This window comes from Azolla caroliniana, unplaced genomic scaffold (genome assembly GCF_043228905.1).
Source record: "Azolla caroliniana isolate FFs.n. ecotype wild unplaced genomic scaffold, voAzoCaro1.0.p SCAF_18, whole genome shotgun sequence".
In the NCBI taxonomy this organism is placed as follows: Eukaryota; Viridiplantae; Streptophyta; class Polypodiopsida; order Salviniales; family Salviniaceae; genus Azolla; species Azolla caroliniana.
Window position 1 is genome coordinate 3,980,596 of NW_028230453.1, and position 22,151 is coordinate 4,002,746.

General features: G+C 38.1%; 3 protein-coding genes across 3 annotated transcripts; 2 read left to right on the forward strand and 1 right to left on the reverse strand.

Moving 5' to 3' along the window:
* Window positions 1–2,940: 2,940 nt before the first annotated feature.
* Window positions 2,941–10,601, forward strand: LOC147852145 (uncharacterized). Its single transcript, XM_087334418.1, has 9 exons — window positions 2,941–3,216; window positions 4,652–4,946; window positions 5,506–5,543; window positions 5,653–5,694; window positions 5,830–5,945; window positions 6,202–6,310; window positions 6,447–6,496; window positions 9,506–9,608; window positions 9,758–10,601. The coding sequence occupies exons 1-9, from the start codon at window positions 3,019–3,021 to the stop codon at window positions 10,454–10,456; spliced, it is 1,650 nt and encodes a 549-aa protein (XP_087190544.1). The 5' UTR covers window positions 2,941–3,018; the 3' UTR covers window positions 10,457–10,601.
* A 778-nt stretch (window positions 10,602–11,379) lies between these two features.
* On the reverse strand, window positions 11,380–13,428 carry LOC147852146 (pentatricopeptide repeat-containing protein At4g13650-like). Its single transcript, XM_087334419.1, has one exon. The coding sequence runs from the start codon at window positions 13,426–13,428 to the stop codon at window positions 11,380–11,382; it is 2,049 nt and encodes a 682-aa protein (XP_087190545.1).
* A 3,186-nt stretch (window positions 13,429–16,614) lies between these two features.
* On the forward strand, window positions 16,615–21,621 carry LOC147852147 (Peptidase S41 family protein). Its single transcript, XM_087334071.1, has 12 exons — window positions 16,615–17,112; window positions 18,529–18,610; window positions 18,987–19,117; window positions 19,281–19,367; window positions 19,453–19,531; window positions 19,641–19,732; window positions 19,810–19,848; window positions 19,996–20,115; window positions 20,210–20,296; window positions 20,440–20,589; window positions 20,678–20,785; window positions 21,077–21,621. The coding sequence occupies exons 1-12, from the start codon at window positions 16,621–16,623 to the stop codon at window positions 21,305–21,307; spliced, it is 1,698 nt and encodes a 565-aa protein (XP_087190197.1). The 5' UTR covers window positions 16,615–16,620; the 3' UTR covers window positions 21,308–21,621.
* Window positions 21,622–22,151: the final 530 nt, after the last annotated feature.

Below are 22,151 nucleotides of genomic sequence, written 5' to 3' on the forward strand. Positions count from 1 at the left end.
TTGATCTAGTGGTATCATTGTGTGCACAATTTGAAAACCTACAAGGAGATTCATAGTCTCAAGAGTTGGCACGAGCACAATTTATCTCACTCTAGGAAGCCACACTGATGGTGGACTTCACACCAGGATATTCGAAATGGTGCTTCCAACCACCTCACTGGCTCTACCTCCCCTCGCCAGCAAATCACCGATATTGCGTTCAGTGATATCAATGTCTGCCTACGTTCAAAAGCTTGCTAGCTATGGCTTGATGCTTGTTGAAAAATAACAAGTTTTATCTCGCAACCGTTTGTTGTTATGTGGACAACGATTGCCCTAGACATTCAAAGTTTGAGTTGATGAGAGTCAAACTCGTGCCCTCTTGTACCCAAAGTAAAAGTAGACTGTAGCACCATTCGACCAAATACTTCAACGTTTGGTGACTTTGATAAAAATCATTTAATAAACTTTTTTAGATTACCTTTGAGCCTTTTCTTGATCTCTCGTCATTATCGTTATATTTTTGTCATTTTAGTAAATATTCTGTGTAGAGCTCAAAAAACCACTTACATATGCAATTAAAGTAGTTAAAGAACATGCTAATGATTGCATCTTTTACAAGGAGTGGCTGAATTGAGCCATTACATGTGATAAATGGCATGCCAAGGGGACCCTCAAAATGTTTGAGTCCATCTTTGGCGCGATTGATGGCCTTGTTGTAGCCAAAGATGATGCACACTTGAAAGAGTGTTGGTGAGAGTGGGCATCATCAATTAAGATCAATAATAAGAAATTCCACATGGATCTGGCAAATTGCAACGGTTTGGTTTGAGGGTGTCAACCTCAAACCATTTTAAACCGAATTGTTAAAAAAAATTTGAAACTTAAACCAAACCGAATTGAACCATGAAACCATTTAAACCAAAACTGTTCAAACCAAACCATTAAAGAAAATTCAAACTCAAACCAAACGGTTTTAGAGATTTTCAAACCGTTAAACTGTCATAATTTTTTCAATTTTTTCAAAATTTCCCTAAAATGTCAAAATTAGGCTTAAATGAAAAGGTTGTTAAGAAAAATGATTATGAAAATATTTAAGAAAAAATAATAAAGTGACAACATTAAACCATTTAAACTGTTTGAACCATTTAAACCACGGCTGCAAACCGTTTGAACCGAACCGAACCGAACTGTCGACCCCCCAAATTGAACCGAATCGTTCAAAAAAACCTAAACCTAAACCGAACCGAACCAATCCATTTTAGCCGTTAAGTTGCGATTTCGTGGTTTGGTTTGGTTCAAACTAAACCATTGTCAATTCCTACATGGATCTTTGCCAATGAGAACAAATGTTGTCCCTTGGGTGGATTGGCGGTTAAAGGATAATACACTCTCGTTACAAAGTCACAACAAATATGTTGTATAATCATGCAATGACATCATTGTCTTGGATATTACCTAAAACATGAAAAGGTATGGAATAATATATGTAGGTCAAATGCAAGGTGGTGGCAAATATTGTAATGTGGTTGGCATTGCTATTTTTCATTTCATGCAAATGTATTCATATGGAGAGTCATGATTTGTGGGTTACCATTAGGTTTAGCCTTAAAGGCACAAGGACGAGGGTCAGATACATGCTTCTTTTGCACTATTCTATTGGAGGTCAATACACATATGTTCATTTAATGTCCTATGGCACATATAGTTTGGAGGTACTTATGAGATATTTGGCAAGTTTTAACCCGTTGTTATTTGAGGTTTCAAATTTTTCGCTCAATATGTTCGAAATGGTCCGGGTGACGAGTTGGAGATACTGTTCCAGTTTTTACAATACTGGGTATTGCAACACGATTGGAATATGCGTAAACGCTTTCATGTTGTTGACAGCAAACATGGGGTTGAAAACATATGCAGAGAAGTTAGAAGAGGCATTCTTCATTCTTATGTGGAAGTTTTGGATGTGAGAGGCATATATATATATATATATATATATATATGTATATACATAGACATATTCAGGTGTTTCTAATGGCGTTACAGGGAGGGAGGTCTTGCTCTGCTCTCTCCTCCCTACGTAGGTAGGATAGGTGGGTAGAGAAAGACAGAAAGTTATATTAACGTCTTCTAAGGCCCAAATTTGGCCCATGAGACAATTGGTGTACTAGGTAGGGTGTCTACCGAATCATCAAAATACAAATAAAAATAAGCATAGACTTAACAAGTCTGTAACAAAAAAAGGCGGATTTGCACATACGATCGATATAAACCGTGGGTGCTTTTTTTTAGCCCAGAAAGCAGAAAGCAGAAAGCATAAAGCAGAGAGCAGAGAGCAGAAAGCAGAAAGCATAAAGCAGAAAGAGACGCCATTTGTTCTTTGGTTATACATATGAATATGTATATATGTACATATTTGAATTGGGATGTGTCCGTTTGAGAACAAAAATTCTTTGATTTCTTCTTTCTTTCTTTCTTTCATCTTCTTCCTGTGTTTCTTATGATTTTATTGATTGAAAAGTTATTTTTGGAGGCTTTCTCTCCTTTTGGCTTATTTACATATTTGCCCCCCCCCCCCCCTCCTCTCTGTCTCTGTCTCTGTTTCTCTCTCTCTCTGCTCTGCTCTGTTCTGTCTTTTTCTCTGTGTCTCTCTCCTCCTTCGTCGTCTCAGGTTCTCTGTCTGTCTGTCTGTCTGTTTGTCTGTGGATCCTTCCCTTCGCTTCATTCCATTGATCGCTATTTCTTTCTTTCTTTCTTTCTCATAGGGGTAGTTCTCTCTTCTCTCTTCTCGTCCTTTGCCTCCTTTTCCCATCTCCTTTCTTTCTTTTCTTCCCTCCTCTGCTTCTTTCTCGTTTCTTTTCTGCCGATTTTCTGCTTAAGTACAGTATCAGTACCAAAAATTTGGTTTTTCTTTTTCTTTTTCTTTTTTCCATTCAGGTGCAGCTTCCTGTGTGTTGATACATATATATATACATATATATATCACAGAAAGTAAAGAAGGATAAAGGAGGAGGACATCGATCAGCGCGGAAGGAGTGAGCCATGGAGAGCAGGTCTTCTGAGAATCTCTCCACAGATCTGTCTGAAGACTTGATAGAAAGTGGGGTTCTGGAAGGTTCCGAAGAAAGAGGAAGCGAAGGACGTATCGTCCCTGCTTCTGTATCATCATCCAGAACCTCTTTTACAAGCCTGAGTCAAGTCGATTCTGACCTTGCCCTCGCCCGAGCTCTTCAACAACAGGTATGCCTTTGGTCCTCTTATCTTTCTGCTTTCAACTATCTTGGCAAAGATTGCTGGGTTTCTGTCCCGAGTTGTAAAGATTCAAAGAGTTGTTTTGCCAGAGGATATGTACAGGTTCAAGATAATAGGTTGAGTGATAGAATGTATAGATACATGAGGAAATCCACGGCGATCATGTGGAGAAACAGTACATCCACAGAGATGATGTAGAGACATAGGATCACAGAGGGGATGTGTAGAGAGAGGATTTACATAGCTAAGATAGGATAGAATGTGAACATTGTAGAGAAATGATGTGTGGAGAGAGGATGGGTACGCCTACATGTACATGAACGTTATGTCCTAAGAGAGGATATGGTATGTCGATGGAAAGGATGTGTACTTTGTAAAGAGAGAATATGTATACTGCCATGTCAACAGTCCAAAGATAGGGTGCTTATCCTGTTAATAAATGATATGAAGAGACAGGATGTGTAAACTCCATGCCCCCATGGATTCTGGCTTATATACTTATATATAGACCTTTATAACTTATTGTGTTTGGGCAGCCTTAAAATCTTTCAACTATCATCAAGGAAGTTCAAGATTATTTATCATTTCTAATATGGTTTTTAGTGTTTCCTAGAGTACATTGTTCGGTATCTTTCTTCATTGTAGAAAATTTCCTTAATCTTCATGTACGTGATTAAATTTATTGTTTGGATTATATGTTCTTGCTCAATAATTCATAAAAATGAGGCATTGGAATCTCTATTTCAAAAGAATCATGAATAGATAATAGAAATGTAACTGTTGGATCTTGTATCAAAGAGGGGTTGGGGACATTCAGAGTTGGATAGTAGAATTGAGAAAATTTCAAAATAGTGAAAATCATGGAAGTGAAATTTGAGAATCAAAACAGTAAAAAAAATCAGTGCTTGAAAATCAGGGAAATTTCTTAAATAGAGAAATGATGAGGGTTAATTGTAGAAGTGAACTTTGAGAATTATAACAGTTGAAAAAAAAAGCGCTTGAAAATCAAGGAAATTTTTAATTTTCTGAAATAGGGAAAGTCATGAGGGTTAATTGTAGAAGTGAACTTTGTGAATCAAAACAGTTGGAAAAAATCAGCGCTTGAAAATCAAGGAAATTTTTAAGTGTCTTAAATAGTGGGTCTAAAACAGTTGGGAAAGTTTATTATGTGAAATTAGTAAAATTTTAATTTGCAGCCAAATTAGAGATTGGGATTGAAAATTGAATAACAGGTTGCAACTCATATGTGTTCTATTATACTCTTAGTTTTAAAGTAATTTATGAAATAGCACATATGAGGGGCCCAAACCATGCCCATTTATAGAAAAACTGTGGAAACAATATCACTATGCGTATTATATTGGAGCATCATACATGATATAAAAAGTTCTATTTCCAGCATAAAAACTGTTTTTCTTTGCAGGAGCATGCCTACTTACTTTTGCATATGGGCGGTGAAGAAAATGAATATGAAATAGTCAGTGCTGCTGAGGACTACGAGTATGTTAATGAAGGTGATGAGGATCAAGATCCTGCAGATCTACAATCACAACTCCCACCAGAACCTAACCGTTTGATTGGAGAAGAGGATGATGATGATGAAGGTCACATAGATGGATCGCTGTTTGAAAATGATGAAGCATATGCCCAAGCTTTGCAAGATGCAGAGCAACGGAATGCAACTCTTTACATGATGGGACGTATAGGTGTTGTTGAATGTATGTGCCCTACGTTTTTAACCTATGCCTAAATAGACGACTTTGTACGTTGGTGTATACTGTATTTTGGGATATTGACATGCATGAAGGATTTTAGGCATTAAGAGTTAAGGTTGTAATGTGTAGTGTAAATCATCATCTTGTCTTTCAGAAATTTGTTTTATATTCTGATTTCCTAAACTATATGAATAAATATTGACACTGGTGTTCATTATTCTAAGGATGAAGACATGCATGAAAAGTTTATGGTGCCCTTGTATAATTTGAAAAGAGAAAATTGGTCTTCTATTTAAGTCCGTCAATGTATATTCTTTTCAGTATGCTGACATGACATAAAAGTTCTTATTCTCACTGATGATGCTGTCAATAGTTTGCTGTCTTGGTCTTCAGACTAAATGAACATCTGTTAATAGCTTGTAACCCTCTCACAGTCTTTATGCAAACATGGCTGCATTTCAATTTCTTCGAATTATCGGATTACTCATTCTTTCTTTCAGAGTCTTTACTGCTATTCTGATTTTCTATTTTTACTCATACAAAATGTAAACAAATCTTGCAGCTGATGGAGAAGAAGATGATGAAAGCTATGGGTCTCAGGTACTAGATCCATTGAGTGCTCATCTTTATAATGTACATCCTTTGTTTTTCTCTTTTGATGTTTGTGTATCCTAATATTATATTAATGCTTCTGTTTTTTGCTATTCAGGATGTCTGGCAAGATGTGGATCCAGATAACATGTCTTATGAGGTAAATTGAAAGCTATGTTGTTGGTTAAATGATGAATGGTGTTAAGCAGGTTTATTATATTGGGAATTCAGGGTTTCACTGACTGTGTTAAACAGGTTTATTATATTGGGAATTAAAAATTGCAATCTTACACAGGAATTGGTAGCTCTAGGAGAGGCAGTTGGAACACATAGTAAAGGTCTGAAGCCTGATGTTATTGCTTCATTACCTTGTAATAAGTTTGTTAGCTCAAGCACCAATTCTGAAGATCCGTAAGTTTTCTTCATCCCAAATCATCATACATTTTGTCATCCCTTACTGATTTTTATGTGCGTCACTTTTGCGAAGTATTCATTTTATATCATATTATTGCTTGAAGAAGTGTGAGTCAGTTCTTCTGCTCTTGTTTAATGATCATGCATTTCTTCTTTCCTCATTTGAATGGAGTTCGCTACTTTATTTTGATTGTAGTCTTGCATTATCTACTTGCCAAGATGTTCATTTCAAAATATATGATGGTTTGAATAGGTGTGTGATTTGTCGATATGAATATGAAGATGGTGATACATTATCAACATTACCCTGCAAACACCGTTACCATACAGATTGCATTAAGGACTGGCTTCAAATAAACAAGGTAGTTCATTTTTTAAATTCTCTCTTTATACCTGTTTCCTATGGTTGTCGAAAGGCAATGCTTATAATATGAACCTTATCAACAAACAATCCATCATCAAGGGTTTTGTTTATATGATCTTGAAATGATCTCGCAGGTTTGCCCAATGTGCAGTGCTGAAGTAACACCATCAGGAAAGGAGAATTAGTGTTTGTATGATGGTTTCTCGAATTATTATGACTACTTGATATATTGTGTACATACGATATTGTTTGTTTTGGACACATTCACCGCTGTGAATGTGTCTTGGTGGCAATCCAATTTGTAAAGGATGCAACTCTGACATTGTTTTTTCATTATGATTTATTGAAATCATGTGCTTTGCACTCATTCTCTATTTCAATCTTCATCATATTATGAATGTATGGAAGAGATGGATAGAAACCAGTTGTGCCATATGTCTATATCATCATAATTGAGAGTGAGCGAGAGAGAGGGAGACAAAGACTAAGCGGGAATGTTAAAATGAATTCAATAATATAGACAATTTGATGGAAATAGAAATTTGTACTTCCATGGCTCAAAGTGATACCATGGTTTTCAAGAAGGTTTCAAGATTAAGGTCTTCAAGTGGTTCTGATGGTTATGGCCCCATATTAACACCTCATTGTAGCATAAATTGTTTTATATTAAAGCTATCAATTGGTGCTAAACTGATCAATTGGCTGTAAATGTCTTACCCAGAGAGTTTGTGAGTGAAATTGTATTGCTGAAGATAGTTCTGTAATAACAATGAACATGCACTTTGTGTTAGAATGTTTTTAAGGGAGGGTCATGAAGTGGTTCAACTCATATACTGTGTGACTCAACTTTGGGTTGGAACTTGGAAAATGTAAATAGACTAGTCATTGTTTTACAGCCTTTTAACATGATCAGGAAAGTGACATCTCCTCTTTAGCACCTTTTACCCTAAATTTGGACACACAACAAAGAAATCATCATTGTATATTGTCTCTTTTATATCTAGATTTTACATGTCTCATTAACCTCTTTTTTTCAAGTCTACTTATCTTACACAACAAAAATGATGGCAATAAAGGCAACACAACCAGGACACCACACCATGCTTACATATAAGGCAGAACCAATACAAGTGGTTCAAAGATTAAATTTTAAATTTTAATGCCCCATCGACAAATATGTGGAGTATATGCTTTGAGTCTCGATTTCAAGACGGTAGACATATTATATGTCTGAAAATCAATGCAACCAATGTGACACATGAGGATTGAAGCTGGATTGATGTTATTCAATGTTATGTTGGTCCAAGCGTTGCTTTATGCAGTGGAGGTGTGGGGTGGCACTATCTCGCTTAGTGCGTGGAATGAATTGGGGGCCAACTATGCAGGTTGAAACATATCATCCTATTGGAAACAAGTACTACCTATGCAAAGAGTATAGATGTATATCACAAAAGTCAAGAGTATGCTTGATCATAGATTTCCCAAAGAAGTGTGGAACATAGGATGCAAAGTATGAAAAACTAATAAGAGAAAAATCCTCTCATCTAGCTAGGTGCTTTACATTTCAAAATGGTTAAAGGGTGGGTATTAAAAGATGTAATGTAGCTCTTAGTTGATGTTATGAAATTGGGGTTAAATTACCAGAGGCACGAAGGATGAAGGGACAAGATGCTAAAATGTCCAAATTGGAATATTATTACATTGCAAATATTAGCCCCTAGTATTGGCCCCACGACAAGTTAAAAAATACCAAAATATATCCAATTCCATCGCACTTCTTCAAACTCGCTCACACAAGTTAGGCATTGAGGTAGCATCATGGCCTCACCATAGTGGAGGATAAATATCGAATATCACTTACTTGTCGCATGCTCAACATATCAGGTAATTCGTGAGAAATATGATGACTTGTTAAATGCGCATGATAATGTGAGTGAGTGTCATACTCAGATTTCCAACGAGAAGGGTGAGCGCGTACGTGGGTGCATTATTTTCACAATAGAGAGAGATTTTTTTTACTACATAGTAGTAACCCCTTTTCTTAGGAAGGAGTCACATAGACACGGTGATATGTTGATTTGGTCTCGTAGGTCAAATTTGGCCTCATCTTGAACGATACAATTTCTATGCTATTCTAGTCTTTTTCAACATGAAGCAGCAACACATTGATGCGCTACTGTGAGCGAAACGATAACCTGTCATTATAGTCATACCTCCATCTTCATAGCCTTTTACGGAGCCATCGGGACGAAGAAGTAACATATATCGTAGTTTCCCGATCGGGAAAAAACCTCGGATATCTCAGTTTCCCGATCGGGAAAGGTTTTTTTTTACGACTACGCGGTATAAGAAGGAGGAACCAACATGTGTGAAAGCAATAGAAGAAGAAGAAGAAGAAGAAGAAGAAGAAGAAGAAAAAGAAAAAGAAGAAGAAAAGATGAAGAAGAAAGCTCTGTTTTTTTTTTTGTTAACCAAACATATAGAGACAGAATAAGATAAGGCATGTGGGCGATCTGCCTATCCTATCCCAATCTGCACTGATGTGAGTCTCCCTCTCCCTTCTCTCTCCCTCTCTCTCTGCACTTGATTTTCTGGCTTTTGATCTTCATCTGTGAATGCTTAAAGAAGTGTGGAAAGCAACTCTCTGTTTTGTGCTACATGCCTCTAGGATATGGCATGCTCTGCTATCTTATTAACTCTTTGTATTTCAGGCTTTGAAGGGCACCTTATTGCTGTATCTGTCAAACACACCACACGCACACATAGATATCATGATTGAAATGTGTATGGCTGTCTGTCTGTATACATATATGTAGTTACATACATTACATACACAGTGATAGAGAGATTGCTGCATGTAAAATGCTGAACACACGAATCAAGTCTTATGTATAATAGGAATGGCTCAGCTGTATACATATGTTCAGATACATACATACATCCATACATCATAGAGATGGGACATCAATGTATTGGCGAGTCTGACAATACATACCAATAAACCATCACCCTTTATCTGCAATCTGCACAATCTGCACCATTGCTGTAATATCACATAGCTTTCATCCTCTTTGGTGTGAGACAGGGCATCCAAACTTTTGGGGGACTTATGAACCATGCATGTTTTGATCTGAACAAGTATCTCTAGAACCCTCTACTTCAATCATTTATTTTTTATTACATTGAAAGTTAGTTTACTGGCATTTTCAATCATGACCTTACACACCTTTCTTTCTCAGCCACAGTGTGCACAGTCAAATGCAAAGTTCATTGTGAAAGTTCTTGAACATTTATATGTAATTATGTGAGATAAAGATAGATAGATAGAGAGATGTGGTTTATATATGCCTTTTAGTCTCTAAAAGACGGTTCTTAAATTAGGTCATCAAGGCCATAAGTTCCCATTCAAATCCAGCCAGCAGTGTATTATGCATGTATAAGTTAGTTTCAACACAAAGTGCTCACAATCATTGAGGCTAAGCAGAATAGAATGGCTCTTCTATGTGGGGGTTGTTATCATGCTAACCTTCCAAATGCTCATATGAGACTGGTGCCACATCCAACCACTTTGAAACACTTATCTCATGTTCAGTGCAAGTCTAAGGTGGACATCAACATGGTCAGAGAAGATAATTTGTTTCACATTCAGTCAAAAAGACCCGAATCAAGAAAGCATGGTTCCACCCTCACAACATTTGCACCATTACTTTCTTCCCTCTTCATGCTAGCACCAGCTGGTGCTATGGAAACTTCTCGTTCGTATGCATTACCTCTTGCCAAAATTGGCGAGAATGGCCTATATACAGAGGACCTCCGGACTTTATATATGTTATCTCTTGCGGAAATAGATCCATCAACGGCTGCCACCATTGCGCAAATCCTTGGTCCCATCTTTGCGTCCCTAAATTTCCTCTTCATTATAAGAATCGTTATGTCATGGTATCCTCAACTACCTGTAGACAAACTTCCTTATGTAATTGCTTTTGCACCGACTGAGCCAGTGCTTGAACCTACCCGGAGGCTTATTCCCCCTGTTGGAGGTGTGGATGTGGCACCTGTTATTTGGGTAGCTATCATGAGTTTTTTGAATGAAATTCTGTTGGGCCAACAAGGGCTCCTTGTGCTTCTTTCCCAGAAGACCTAACTTTAAAAGTTATATACATGTACTTTTCAATGTATAGCACCTTGAGGTGCTTGCTATATTTACATTGGCAGGTACATCCTCTTGTAACACATTTGTCATTATAGACGCGAATTTAATTGTAATTCAAAGGGTTTATCTGTTCCAATGCATAACGGCTTGAGGTATTGATTTATTGTTCATAACTGACCAAATGTTTATCATGCACATGTATTTATTGGTTGTGGTTGCATATCTTTTATATGTATGTGGTTAGAGATCTTGATTTTTGTCCATTTTGGTATTTGAGATCCATTCCCTTCGCAATAGCATCTCCAGTATCTATTGATTCTTCTTGTTTATAATTACATCGCTGACTCTCTTATAACCAAAATATTGTGTACCATCAGTTCTTGGTCTTCAAAATTTATTTGTTTCCACATCATCTCGTAACCGATATTGAACGAGAGGATGATTGATAGTGAGATTTAACTTCTGACCTGAAAATAACATCAAATTCATATGATGCACAACAGTGATCCCAGCCTAATTATTCTCTACTTTTAAGGCCATGTTAATATAGTAATCTATTCTTGAGAAGATGGCTAATGTCGAGAATAATTAGAGATGAAGTCAGTATTATACAGCGCACAATTAATACTATGAAAGGGTGCCATATGCAAGGATTGGAGTGAAAGTGAAAAGGGCAGTTAGAGAGAAAGTATGCAGTAAGACAAAGGACAACAACAAGATAGAAATGAAGAGAATCTCACTTAAACTGACATATGCAACTTAATAAAGAAAATTTCTAAGAAATATGAGGAAATAGAAGATAGAATGAGGATGCAACAAGTTCCTCCCTTGTTTCTAGTTGAGAGCCATTATAGGTCTTTGAAAACATTAGAACCGTTATAGGCCTTTGAAAACATTGGAACTGAAGGAAAAAGTTATATTGTTAACACGTAATGTTGCACATCCATTTGTGTGTAGATGTTAGAGACACAAACACCTGAAGATGTTACATTCTTCCCATCCAATTGCATTATGTGTACAAAAGCTTGTTTTCCGAGCTCCATATTATTCCATTTCTTGCAAGCGCCCAAGAAGGTAATCCATGTTACAAGGTTAGGTTGGTAGGGCATCATCATAATCATCATAACAACATTTCCCAATTGACCTGCACGACCAAGTATATCCACCAGGCAAGTATAATGCTCGAAAGATGGTGTCATACCATGGTCTTTGCTTAGGTATACATATGCCTCGTCTATTAAACCTGCATGACTACATGCATTAAGTATAGAAACCAATGTAAGCATATGCGCTTTTTGGTCTGCATTCCTCATTTGGTTAAATGTAAGAAAAACTTCTTCACATTCACCAAGATGAGCATATCCTGTCAACAATGATGTCCACGAGATTACATCTTTCATTGGTAGATTATCAAACACTTGTCGTGCCCTTGAAACCAAACCACAATTTACATACATATCAATCAATGCATTTCCAAGAAGAAGATCACGCTCTAATAATTCTTGCTTCACAATCTTTGCATGTACTTCTTGACCCTTTTGAGAAGCTCCTAAGCTTGCACAAGCCTTCAGGCAACATACAAATGAAATTGCATCAGCGTGTATACCATCTTGATGGTGCATTTTCTCAAAATAGTCTAACACTTCATGATTGTAACAAAGATTTGCATATCCTGTTATCAAAGCATTCCAAGAGACCTTGTCTCGAGCATGAAGACTGTCAAAAATTTCTTGTGCTTCCAACATCCAGCTACAATGGCCATACATATTAATCAATGCATTGCCAATTCCTACCTCTATGTCTAATAATCCTTTCTTGACAACCTCAGCGTGTATTTCTTGGCCTCTTTCCAAAGCCCATAGGCCGCCACAAGCTTTTAAGGTGCAGATGAAAGTAACACGAGTAGGAATGATGCCTCTTACAAGCATTTGTTCAAAACATCGGGAAACTTCATGAAAATGTTTATGAATAGCATAGCCTGTCATAATTGTATTCCAAGATACTACATCTTGAACCGAGAGTGTATCAAATACTTCTCTTGCTTTTGTTAGAAACCCACATTTGGCATACATATCTACTAATGCATTTCCAATACTGATATCATACCCCAGTAATCCTGTTTTAATAATCTCAGCATGTAGTTCTTGCCCTTTTTGCATGGCTCTCACATTACTACTACCACTACTGCAAGCATTCAGACTACAAAGAAATGTGACAGAATCTGGAGGAATAGCTTCATATTGCATCTGTTCATAACAATTTAGTGCACAGTCAGAATATCCATGAATCACATACCCCATTATTAGTGCATTCCATGATACCGTGTCTCTTATTTTAAGTTCATCAAATACTGCTTGTGCTTTTACGAGTGCGCTACATTTTGCATACATATCCACCAAAGCATTGCCTATTCTGAGGTCGTTTTCTAGAATTCCATTTTGAGTGATTTGAGAATGTATCTGTTGGCCTTTATCTAAAGTGCCTGTGATAGCACAAACTTTCAAACAGCAAAGAAATGTAATTACATCGGGAGAGACACTCTCTATTTGCATTCGATCATAACAAGTGAATGCTTCATCGACATACCCATGTTTGGTATACACAGCAATTAGCATTGTCCATGTGACTACATCTCGAGCTGAAAGCTCCTCAAACACCATACATGCTCTTCGCAACAAACAACATTTAGCATACATACTGAGCAACGCATTGCCAAGGAAAATGTCTCCTTTGAGAATTTCTTTGATTTTGATAGCTCTATGTATCTCTTCTCCCTGAGCTATGGCTCTAATGGCAGTGCATGCTTGCAAGGTAAAGGCAAATGTGACATTATTTGGAATAAAACCTTCCAATTGCATTTGTTTGAAACAGTTAAGCGCCTCAAGAGCATGCCCGTGTTTGGCATATTGTGCAATTCTCACATTCCATGAGACAATATTTATTCCACCATCCTTAATAAACATTTCCTCTGCCTTTTATCGAAGGGAATCATATTTTCGAATACTCATCGATCAGTACAATAACGAGTATTAATCACATATACATACATATACATATAGACACACATGTGTGTGTAAATATACAAATACACACAACTATCGATCAGTGGGTTTGGCATTAATGAAATGTGATTAGCATCAGAACATGTCTTTCTGGGCTCTGTTCCACAGCTTTTTATGTGAGATGACACACATAAATATTGATATGCATTATCAAATTGCTGATGGTGATAATGATCCAACAATTTTCCTTGATGTTGCAACTTTTTCTGTTGACTATGAAAATGATACAACATTTTCCCAGGCCCCTTGAAACAACTACCCCAACATCAATTATGCACATTCTTCAACTCAGTCAGTACAAGGCCTCCGAAGAGTGGCAAGAAAACATTCGAGAGAGATACAAAGAGTCGAATACGATGTGAGCTCACCTTGTCTGCCACGAATTCTCGAAAAGGGGATGAGTGTCTTGGGGGGGGGGGAATGTGGACACAAGCCGTGCATTGGCTATCGCCAGTTCGTGCCCTAAGGTGTTGTTGAGTTAAGTCTCGCATTGAGGGAAACCACCCTAGCGGATTGTTTCCAATACTAAGGTTGGAACCCTACACATACCACCGAAGATAAGCCCGCGGAAGGTGGACATGATGACAAGTCAGCATGTCCCTTGCGCCTTGGCGAGACACCACATTGCCCCAATGGTTCACAAGACGAAGAGCCGAGACCCCCCCTGTGGAGGCAAGCTAAGCTCAGGAATGCAACAAATAGTATTTGGCTCTTCAGGGGGTTGTTATCCGGGCTACGGCTCGTAACCTTCGCCGACAACCACGATGGCCCCGCACGCACTAGAGGGCTAGAGACTACTACCCTGCCCCACCCTTGAGGTCTTAGAAGCGGCCTCCACACTTGCTTTGGAAGCAAATATATTTTTTATTCACAAGATCCATTCTAAGTAAGAAGAAGAAGTTATGAAGAAAAGGTGGGAGATAGGAAGAATTTGGCTCATCGGATTTGTGGGTGAGTCTATTTAGGTCTACGGCCAAGATTTCAACAATTCCTCGGTGTGACTAATGATTCCTCATTAGGATGGGCCATTTACCCATTACATATATATCTATTTTTCTATCTAGAGAGAGAGACACACACACACACATAGAGTTTCTTTTAAACCCCAACAACTGGCATTGGAGAAAACTTGACCATTTTTTGAATCATTTCGTTTTGAGCCATACCTAGTTGACGTCTAAACAATGTCGAGACCCATTGTGGAGCTCATGAAGTGGTGAGATTGCTTAAAAAATGAATAGGTAGATCTAAGATCCCTGTCATCATAAGGTTTTGTGATCTAGATGGCTAAGTTAGTACTTATTTGAAGCATACACGCTCTTTGTGTACATTGCAAACACTTACTTACTCTCATCTCATGTTACAACATTTTTATATTGTGTACGTGTTGATATCTTATATGAGATTAGTAGATAATAGGGGAAGAGCGGGTGGTGCGACCCAATAGACTCTCTAAAATATAGTTCATGGCGGTTCTTATATAGCTTGCCTTAGTATTAGCTTTCACATGAAGCCGTCAAGTAAACCGTTCTATTGAAGTCACCCAAATAGATCGTGGCCCATAGCCAAAACCTTTAGATCTATTCATGGTTCTCTAATGCTCATTGCTCCATGTTGTGCCCTGTTTGTTGTCTTGGCATTTTGCAAGGTGTGATTGTTTATGCATTATGATGCTACTAAATTGATGGGATAATGTTGGATGCTTTTCGGGTGCAATTGGTTATGCATTAAGATACTGATGTCAAGTTGTGACAAGAGAGGATTCAAAAATAATGAGAGACGTGGTACATAAGGAACAAATAGAATACATTGAAATCAATTCGCGTGTATGAGTGAACATGGGTATTTTGGACCCGCCCTAAGATCAATGTCAGAAGAATGCGTGTTTGAATCACTATTTTCTTTTGAAACACTATGCAATGGAATCTATTTTCTATTGAGTGTGAGTTGCGCTCGGTCATTCAAATAAAGGCAAATTTTAAAATCCAATAATTACTTGAAATTGGGTTAGGCGACGAAACGAGACGTTATATAAAAACTATATCATATAGCTTTCTTTCTTTTTTGCTTACCCTAGCGGTAAGTTGGTAACACTACTAGCACTACATGCTTGGGTTCGAAAACTCGGTTTTCTCACCTCTCTAGTATTCCATACATATCCCGTTGATTTGCGAGATGCCATTGTGGAATGTAGGTAGGGTTTGAACCTATGACTTTTTGGTCTCCATCCATATGGGCTCTCTTTTTTTTTTTGCCCTAGTGGTAAGTTGTTAGCACTACAAGCACTACATTGTGGGTTCGAAACCCAACTTCTTCACCTTTCTATTATATATTTCTTATATATCTCTTAATTCACTAGATGCCATTGTGGAATGTAGGGGTTAAACCCATGACCACCTGGTCTCCATTGGGCAACCTTACCAACTGAGCTACATCCATATGGGCATGGGCGCTCTCTCTGTGGGTCAATATTGGACTCTCTATGGTGGCTAAAAAAGATGTATATATGTATCTCATGCCATTTGGCATTGACTTGGTGGTTTGCACCATGACATATGACCCTGGTTCCATCCTCGTGATGGTCATACAGGTAGCCAATTGGCCGATCTCTTCATGGAATGGCCGGCCTCGGCCGCCCGACCCGACGGAAGTCTCCGGAAAGGAGGAGGAGGGGGCCCATCCATATATTTTTGCTGGAATCTCAATCAAGATTCAAACTCACCACCACCACTAATTTACAATAATAATAATAATAATAATAATAATTATTATTATTATTATTATTTATTTATTTTGGGCCATTTCTTTTTGTTTTTCTGCGGAAAAATGCACACAAAAATTGAATTCCCGAGTTTATTTATTTATTTATTTATTCCTGTAATTTTTTGGTGGCCATGGAGGAGCCACAGTCTCTCACGTAAAACCAGAGAAAGAAACCCTAATCAGACTCCTCAGAACCCCATCTCCATCTTCCATCTCCATCTCCATCTCCTTCACCTTCTCTCTCTCTCTCTCTCTTTTTCCATCATCATCTACGCCTTCTTCTTCTTCTTCTCTTCTTCTCCTTCTTTCGATCCTGATTTGGAGGAGGCCATGGCTGCAGCAACGACATCCACATCTTGCACCCCGCGAACGAACATCTCATTCTCATCTCTGATCACCAGCACCGCCACTGCCAAAAAGAGAAAGAATGGCGTGCTCCAGCAGTGCCCCTTCCATGTCGCTTTACTCAGATCATCGCCATCATTACCATCACCATCACCATCGCCGTCACCGTCATCGTCATCACCTCCTTCTTTTTGCAGAAGTTCCTTCAATTCTCCATCGATCTTCAAAGCTATGGTTTCCAATGGTTATAATCGCACAAGATCCTCCCTGCACCAGGATCGACATGAACAGATCACTACCTCTGAATCGATGCCTGATTCTACTTCTTTTCTTCATCGGCATTTGAAATTCTTTTGTTTGGCTTTAACCTCTGTAGCAGTTTCTGCTGCTTTGCTCATTCACCCTCTCACGTTTGATGAAGAGGCGATGGCTGCAGAATCCCTCACCATCACGTTTCCTGCTTCCAAAATCCGTGAGGTACTGCTGTAAATTCTTCATTTTCCTTTGTCAAGCTCCGTTACTAGATATCTCCAGGTATAAACAACGAAGCAAAAAGACAAATCTATGTATTTTATCTCAAATAAAAAAAGATGAGAGAAAGAATCGGTAGTTTAGTGATTGAAAGTAAAGAGATGTTAATTGCGTGACTAGAGAGATCTGTGTCACTTTATGCTTTGAAATTGAGGGAAATGGCCTGTAAATTTCGTTCTTCCCTTCTCTAGCTCCTTCTACAACATATCTCCAGGTATAAGAAACGAAGAAGTGAAATAGACGTCTTTTTTTTATGGTCTTCCTCGTTGATGTTTCTGCACTGGCAGTCTCCATCAGTATCATCATTATCATTGAAACCTGGAAGGTAATAGCATAAAGAATTGCATTTAAGTTATTTTTCCTTATCCTTTTCGTTCTACTGGATATCTGATTAGAGATATAAGCCATGAAGAACGCAAATTTCTTACTTAAGGAAATAGAAAGAAAAACGTTGTTAGTTCATTGTTGATCTAGAGATGTAAAAAAAGAATAATAAGATATTTGCGAGTCCCCTGCTTCAAATTTTTGGGAAATATGGAAAAAACAAAAAACAGAGAGAAAAGATTGCTAGGTTAGTAATAAGTATTGGACTAGAGATATTAAGAAGAAGAGAAGTTTGCATGCTAATTTCATGCTTCTGGGAGGAACTCTTTTCTTTTTCCATATCCTTGTAGTTATTTCTTGGTATAAGTAAGAGAGGATCGAGCATCAAGAGGCAAGGAAAAAGTACTGTGCTTTGGATGTTTACTAGAGAGAGAGAGAGAGAGAGAGAGAGAGAGAGAGAGAGAGATCTTTGCTAATTCTGTTGATTTTCATTTGGAAAAGAGAGAAATCATTGTTAGTTTCATGATTCACAAATCGAGGAGATTCCATCATATTTTCCTTTTCCAACTGCTTGGACAAATCGGATCCAGGTAGCAGTGAAACAAAAGGTTGCTCATTTAGTGTTGAAATGAAGATGTTAAGAAAAAAAGACATCTTTGCTAATTTCTTGTAGATTTGATCTCTATGCCCTAAGCTTCCTAGAGGCCTTTACAACTCTGACGTGCACTACAATTATGCCTGTTTTTTGTGGATAAAGGAAAATCTTCCTTTTCCCATGACGATTCCATTGTGTTGGAATGGAGATGTTCAGAAAAGGAGAGGCCTTTGCCAGTTTGCTGCTGGAATCGATGTTAAGAGAAAGATAGATGTTTCTTGTATGATTGACATGTGTGTCCATAGCATCCGAGAGGCTTTGGTGACCCAGGAGTGAATCAAGAGAATTCCTTCTTTTTGTACAACCCCCACCCACATGCACGCAATTGCCCGTCGTTTCATAGTTGATTACATTAACATTTTTCAAACGTTTCACATTATCAGGTGATTGCTGCACAGAAGACACTCATTGAGACATGGGGACTAATCAGGGAGACCTACGTTGATCCCACTTTCAATCACCAAGGTTTGTCTCCTCCTTGGTGTGGCCTCCATTTTTCCTAGGTTTAGAGTTGATGGACAAAGGACAATGGCAACATCCTCAAAATATGTAACAGAATAAGACTAGGTTTTGGGAATCTCTGAAGAGGAGGTAGAGGAAGAAGCGGAGGAGGACAAAGATCCAATGAAACAACACTATACCTTTAAAAAAAGTTTCTGGAGAAAGAATAGCAGAAGGAGAAGGTTTTTCCTCATCTAGCCATGGATAACATTCTTCTGAAGGCTTGAAACTCCTTGGAAATTCTTTTATTGATCCTGAAACTGTGCCTTTGTGATTTACATTAGTTTCTTTTTATTGCTGTGTAATATCAACTGCCCATATTAATTTGTTATTGTTGCAGACTGGGATTTGAAGCTTGGAGAAACCATGTCTCAAATACTCCCTGAGAAAACAGCAGATGCCGCATACAAAAAAATCCAAAGCATGTTGGCTACCCTTGGTGATCCTTTCACACGCCTTGTTAGTCCACAGGTATATATTCTGATCAGATTTCAACTTTCCAATAGTCCACTTACTTTATTAGTATATCCATGCTCTAGCATATGCATTCTATGTCTTTTACCTTCAGCTGATTATTAGAGCTTTGTCTGCATAAGTGTCTTACCTACTCTAGATATCTCTCACACTTTCACAGGAGTATCAGAAATTCAAGATAGGCAACGATGGTGCTCTCGAAGGTGTTGGCCTTCTCATTGCATCTGACCGTGACACCGGCCGCCTGGTATTTCGCCTATCTATGTCTCCAGTTTTACTTAAAATTCAATCACCAAACTTTTAGCGAGATTTCCACTGAGACGGATTGTCAGGTTGTAATCTCTGCACTTGATGGTGGTCCAGCTGCTAGGGCTGGAATACAGTCTGGTGATGAACTTCTGCAAATAGATGGTAATTCTCAAACTCCCTTTTTTCTTATTTTTTGTGCATTGATAGAGAGCTTGTGTGAAAAAATTGTCATGCTAACCATTCATGAATCACATGTCTTGTCCATTCACAGATGAAATGTTGGCAGGAATGGATGGTGAAAAAGCAGCATCAAAATTAAGAGGACCTGCTGGAACTCCAGTAAAGCTAAAAATTCGTCGAGATGTATGATTCTACATGATCATGGTTATATTTAGCACTCTAAAGTCCAAACTAAAACCTACATTTGTGGTATTTAACAGGGAGTTCTGAAAGATCAGGAGAACACAGAATTGACTGAGGTGTAATGACATTTATGTAAAACTTCAGTCGAAAATTGTTATTCTTGCTTTGGCTATTGTTGATCGTACGGAAAATGATGGATAGAATTTTGAATCATGACGATCTATGATATTCTGTATATCTAAATCACATTGTTCAAGTTTCAGGTGAGAATATTACGAGAGAGTATCACACTTTCACCTGTTTCCACAGCAGTCCTTTCCCACGTGACACCAGATGGACACTTGGCAAAAACAGGATATCTCAGATTGACTGCTTTTTCTCAGGTCTTGATTTTACTATGCATAGTTAAGCTTTGCTTGTGGACAGTTTGTTGTTCCTTTGCATGAATGTGCAATGCTATTTTCTCCTTTGACTTAGAATGCTGCAGCTGATATGGAAAAAGCCATCTCTGGTCTTGAGATCGAAGGTGCAGATTCTTACATTCTTGACTTGCGCAATAATCCTGTAAGCTCTCAAAAATTTGTTTATCACTAATACCCATTCAGGGGAATACATTTTCTGTTTGTGATACCACCTGTATCAAGGAGAAAAAGTAATTTTTGGAAGAACACGACTAATCTTCAAACTGTGTTTGGTATTTCGCACAGGGTGGACTGGTGAAAGCTGGTTTGGATGTTGCCCAAATGTGGCTAGATGGTGATGAAATTCTGGTCAATACTATAGATAGAGATGGGAATACCCTACCAATAAGCCTCGAGAATAGCCATGCCTTGACACATGATCCTCTTGCTGTTCTGGTATGTCCTTTAACAATATGCACGTTTCTAGCCCTCAACCTAGATATGGCTTTTGTACTGATACCAAAGAATGAACGAATTATGTTAGGTGAACGGAGGTAGTGCGAGTGCTAGTGAAATTCTTGCTGGAGCTTTACATGATAATGGACGAGCCATTCTTGTTGGCACAAAAACATTTGGTAAAGGAAAGATACAGGTATAGAAATGCCTTCTGTATATGCTCACATTGGGAGTGCTTGTTTAAGTGTTTGGGAAAGAGGTTCTAAAACACTTCAGGTTGTTGACAGTTTGAACTTCCATTGCCAGTGGAATATATTATAAATGAAACAAAATCCTGCTATAGATTTGTAGTATTTCCATTATTTCGCGTACGAAAAGGGAACTTGACCGATCAATAATGAAAACCTTTTTGTTACACTGATTTTGTATGTGTGGTTTTGTGTTCAATAAGAAGATGGTTGATTCACCATTTTGACCCTTAAAACAGAGTGTCACAGAGCTCAAGGATGGATCTGCGCTGTTTGTAACTGTTGCGAAGTACCTTTCACCATCATTACATGAGATAGATCAAGTGGGTATAACACCTGATGTGCTGTGCTCTCCGGGAGATGCCACTACAACCAGTGCTGATTTACTTAAAGGTGCATCATCAGCCACATCCCAAATAGAGCAAGATTCTTGCATAGTTGCAGCTGAGCATCAACTTGGTGTCTTCTAAATCACATCTAAAATCCCACTTGTATGTACATACACATATTCTTTCAATGCAAATTTATGTAACTGTAAGCCATAGTACCAGTGCGGCTCAGCACATTCTTCTAGATTCTGAATCAAAAGAATCTGTAAATATGCCCCAGAATGGGCAAAACAGATCAACTTGATCCTGTATAGTAGTAGTGTGAGTATGTATATTTGGTTTCGAATGAAATTCAACGTCCAGGTTGAAATGGGGATACATGACTTTCTCTCTCGATTGATCAATTAATTCACCTACATTTGGGCAAATGCTAATAATACTAAATTTTCTTACAATTTTGTGGGGAAGCCGGTACTGGGCCAACTATTTTTCTGGAGGAGTCATACTTGAATGAAGACGTTAGCTAAACATATTAAGCAATAATTATAAATTCATTAACAAATTCATGTTCTATTTCCATGACCAAGTTTGAGGTGAATCAATGTGGCTTGAACATGCCGCATGCAGGAGATGGTAAAATATCGATATATGGATTATCCACTCTCAGCGAGCGAAGGTCTATGAATGCAAGGAGAAAGGATCGCGATATGATTGTAGAAGCACAGTACATCAAAAGGATTGGTCCAAAACACAAAATCAAGCTAAGCTATTATAGCTATCTTGTTCATGGATGGAGATGTGATTGGGGCCATGAGAAATGAGAGTGATCAGTGGGATACGAGCCATGGCACCTTGCCCAATCATTAGCACACTGGTGTTATAATAAACGCCTGGGTGTGAAATGAAGGCTCCCAACCGGAGATAAGGATTGTTGGGTTGGCATTTCACTAGGACCGATTGTCCATGCATTAGGGTGAATTGTGGA

Bases quoted from the DNA above. Each gene is read 5' to 3' on its own strand.
- LOC147852147 (XM_087334071.1), top strand. From the start codon at position 16,621: ATGGCTGCAGCAACGACATCCACATCTTGCACCCCGCGAACGAACATC. The intron at 19,733-19,809 runs GTATGATTCTAC...GGTATTTAACAG, and splicing joins AGCTAAAAATTCGTCGAGAT to GGAGTTCTGAAAGATCAGGA. The intron at 20,116-20,209 runs GTCTTGATTTTA...CCTTTGACTTAG, and splicing joins GATTGACTGCTTTTTCTCAG to AATGCTGCAGCTGATATGGA.
- LOC147852145 (XM_087334418.1), top strand. From the start codon at position 3,019: ATGGAGAGCAGGTCTTCTGAGAATCTCTCCACAGATCTGTCTGAAGAC. The intron at 3,217-4,651 runs GTATGCCTTTGG...TTTTCTTTGCAG, and splicing joins CCCGAGCTCTTCAACAACAG to GAGCATGCCTACTTACTTTT. The intron at 5,946-6,201 runs GTAAGTTTTCTT...TGGTTTGAATAG, and splicing joins AGCACCAATTCTGAAGATCC to GTGTGTGATTTGTCGATATG.
- LOC147852146 (XM_087334419.1), bottom strand. From the start codon at position 13,428: ATGTTTATTAAGGATGGTGGAATAAATATTGTCTCATGGAATGTGAGA.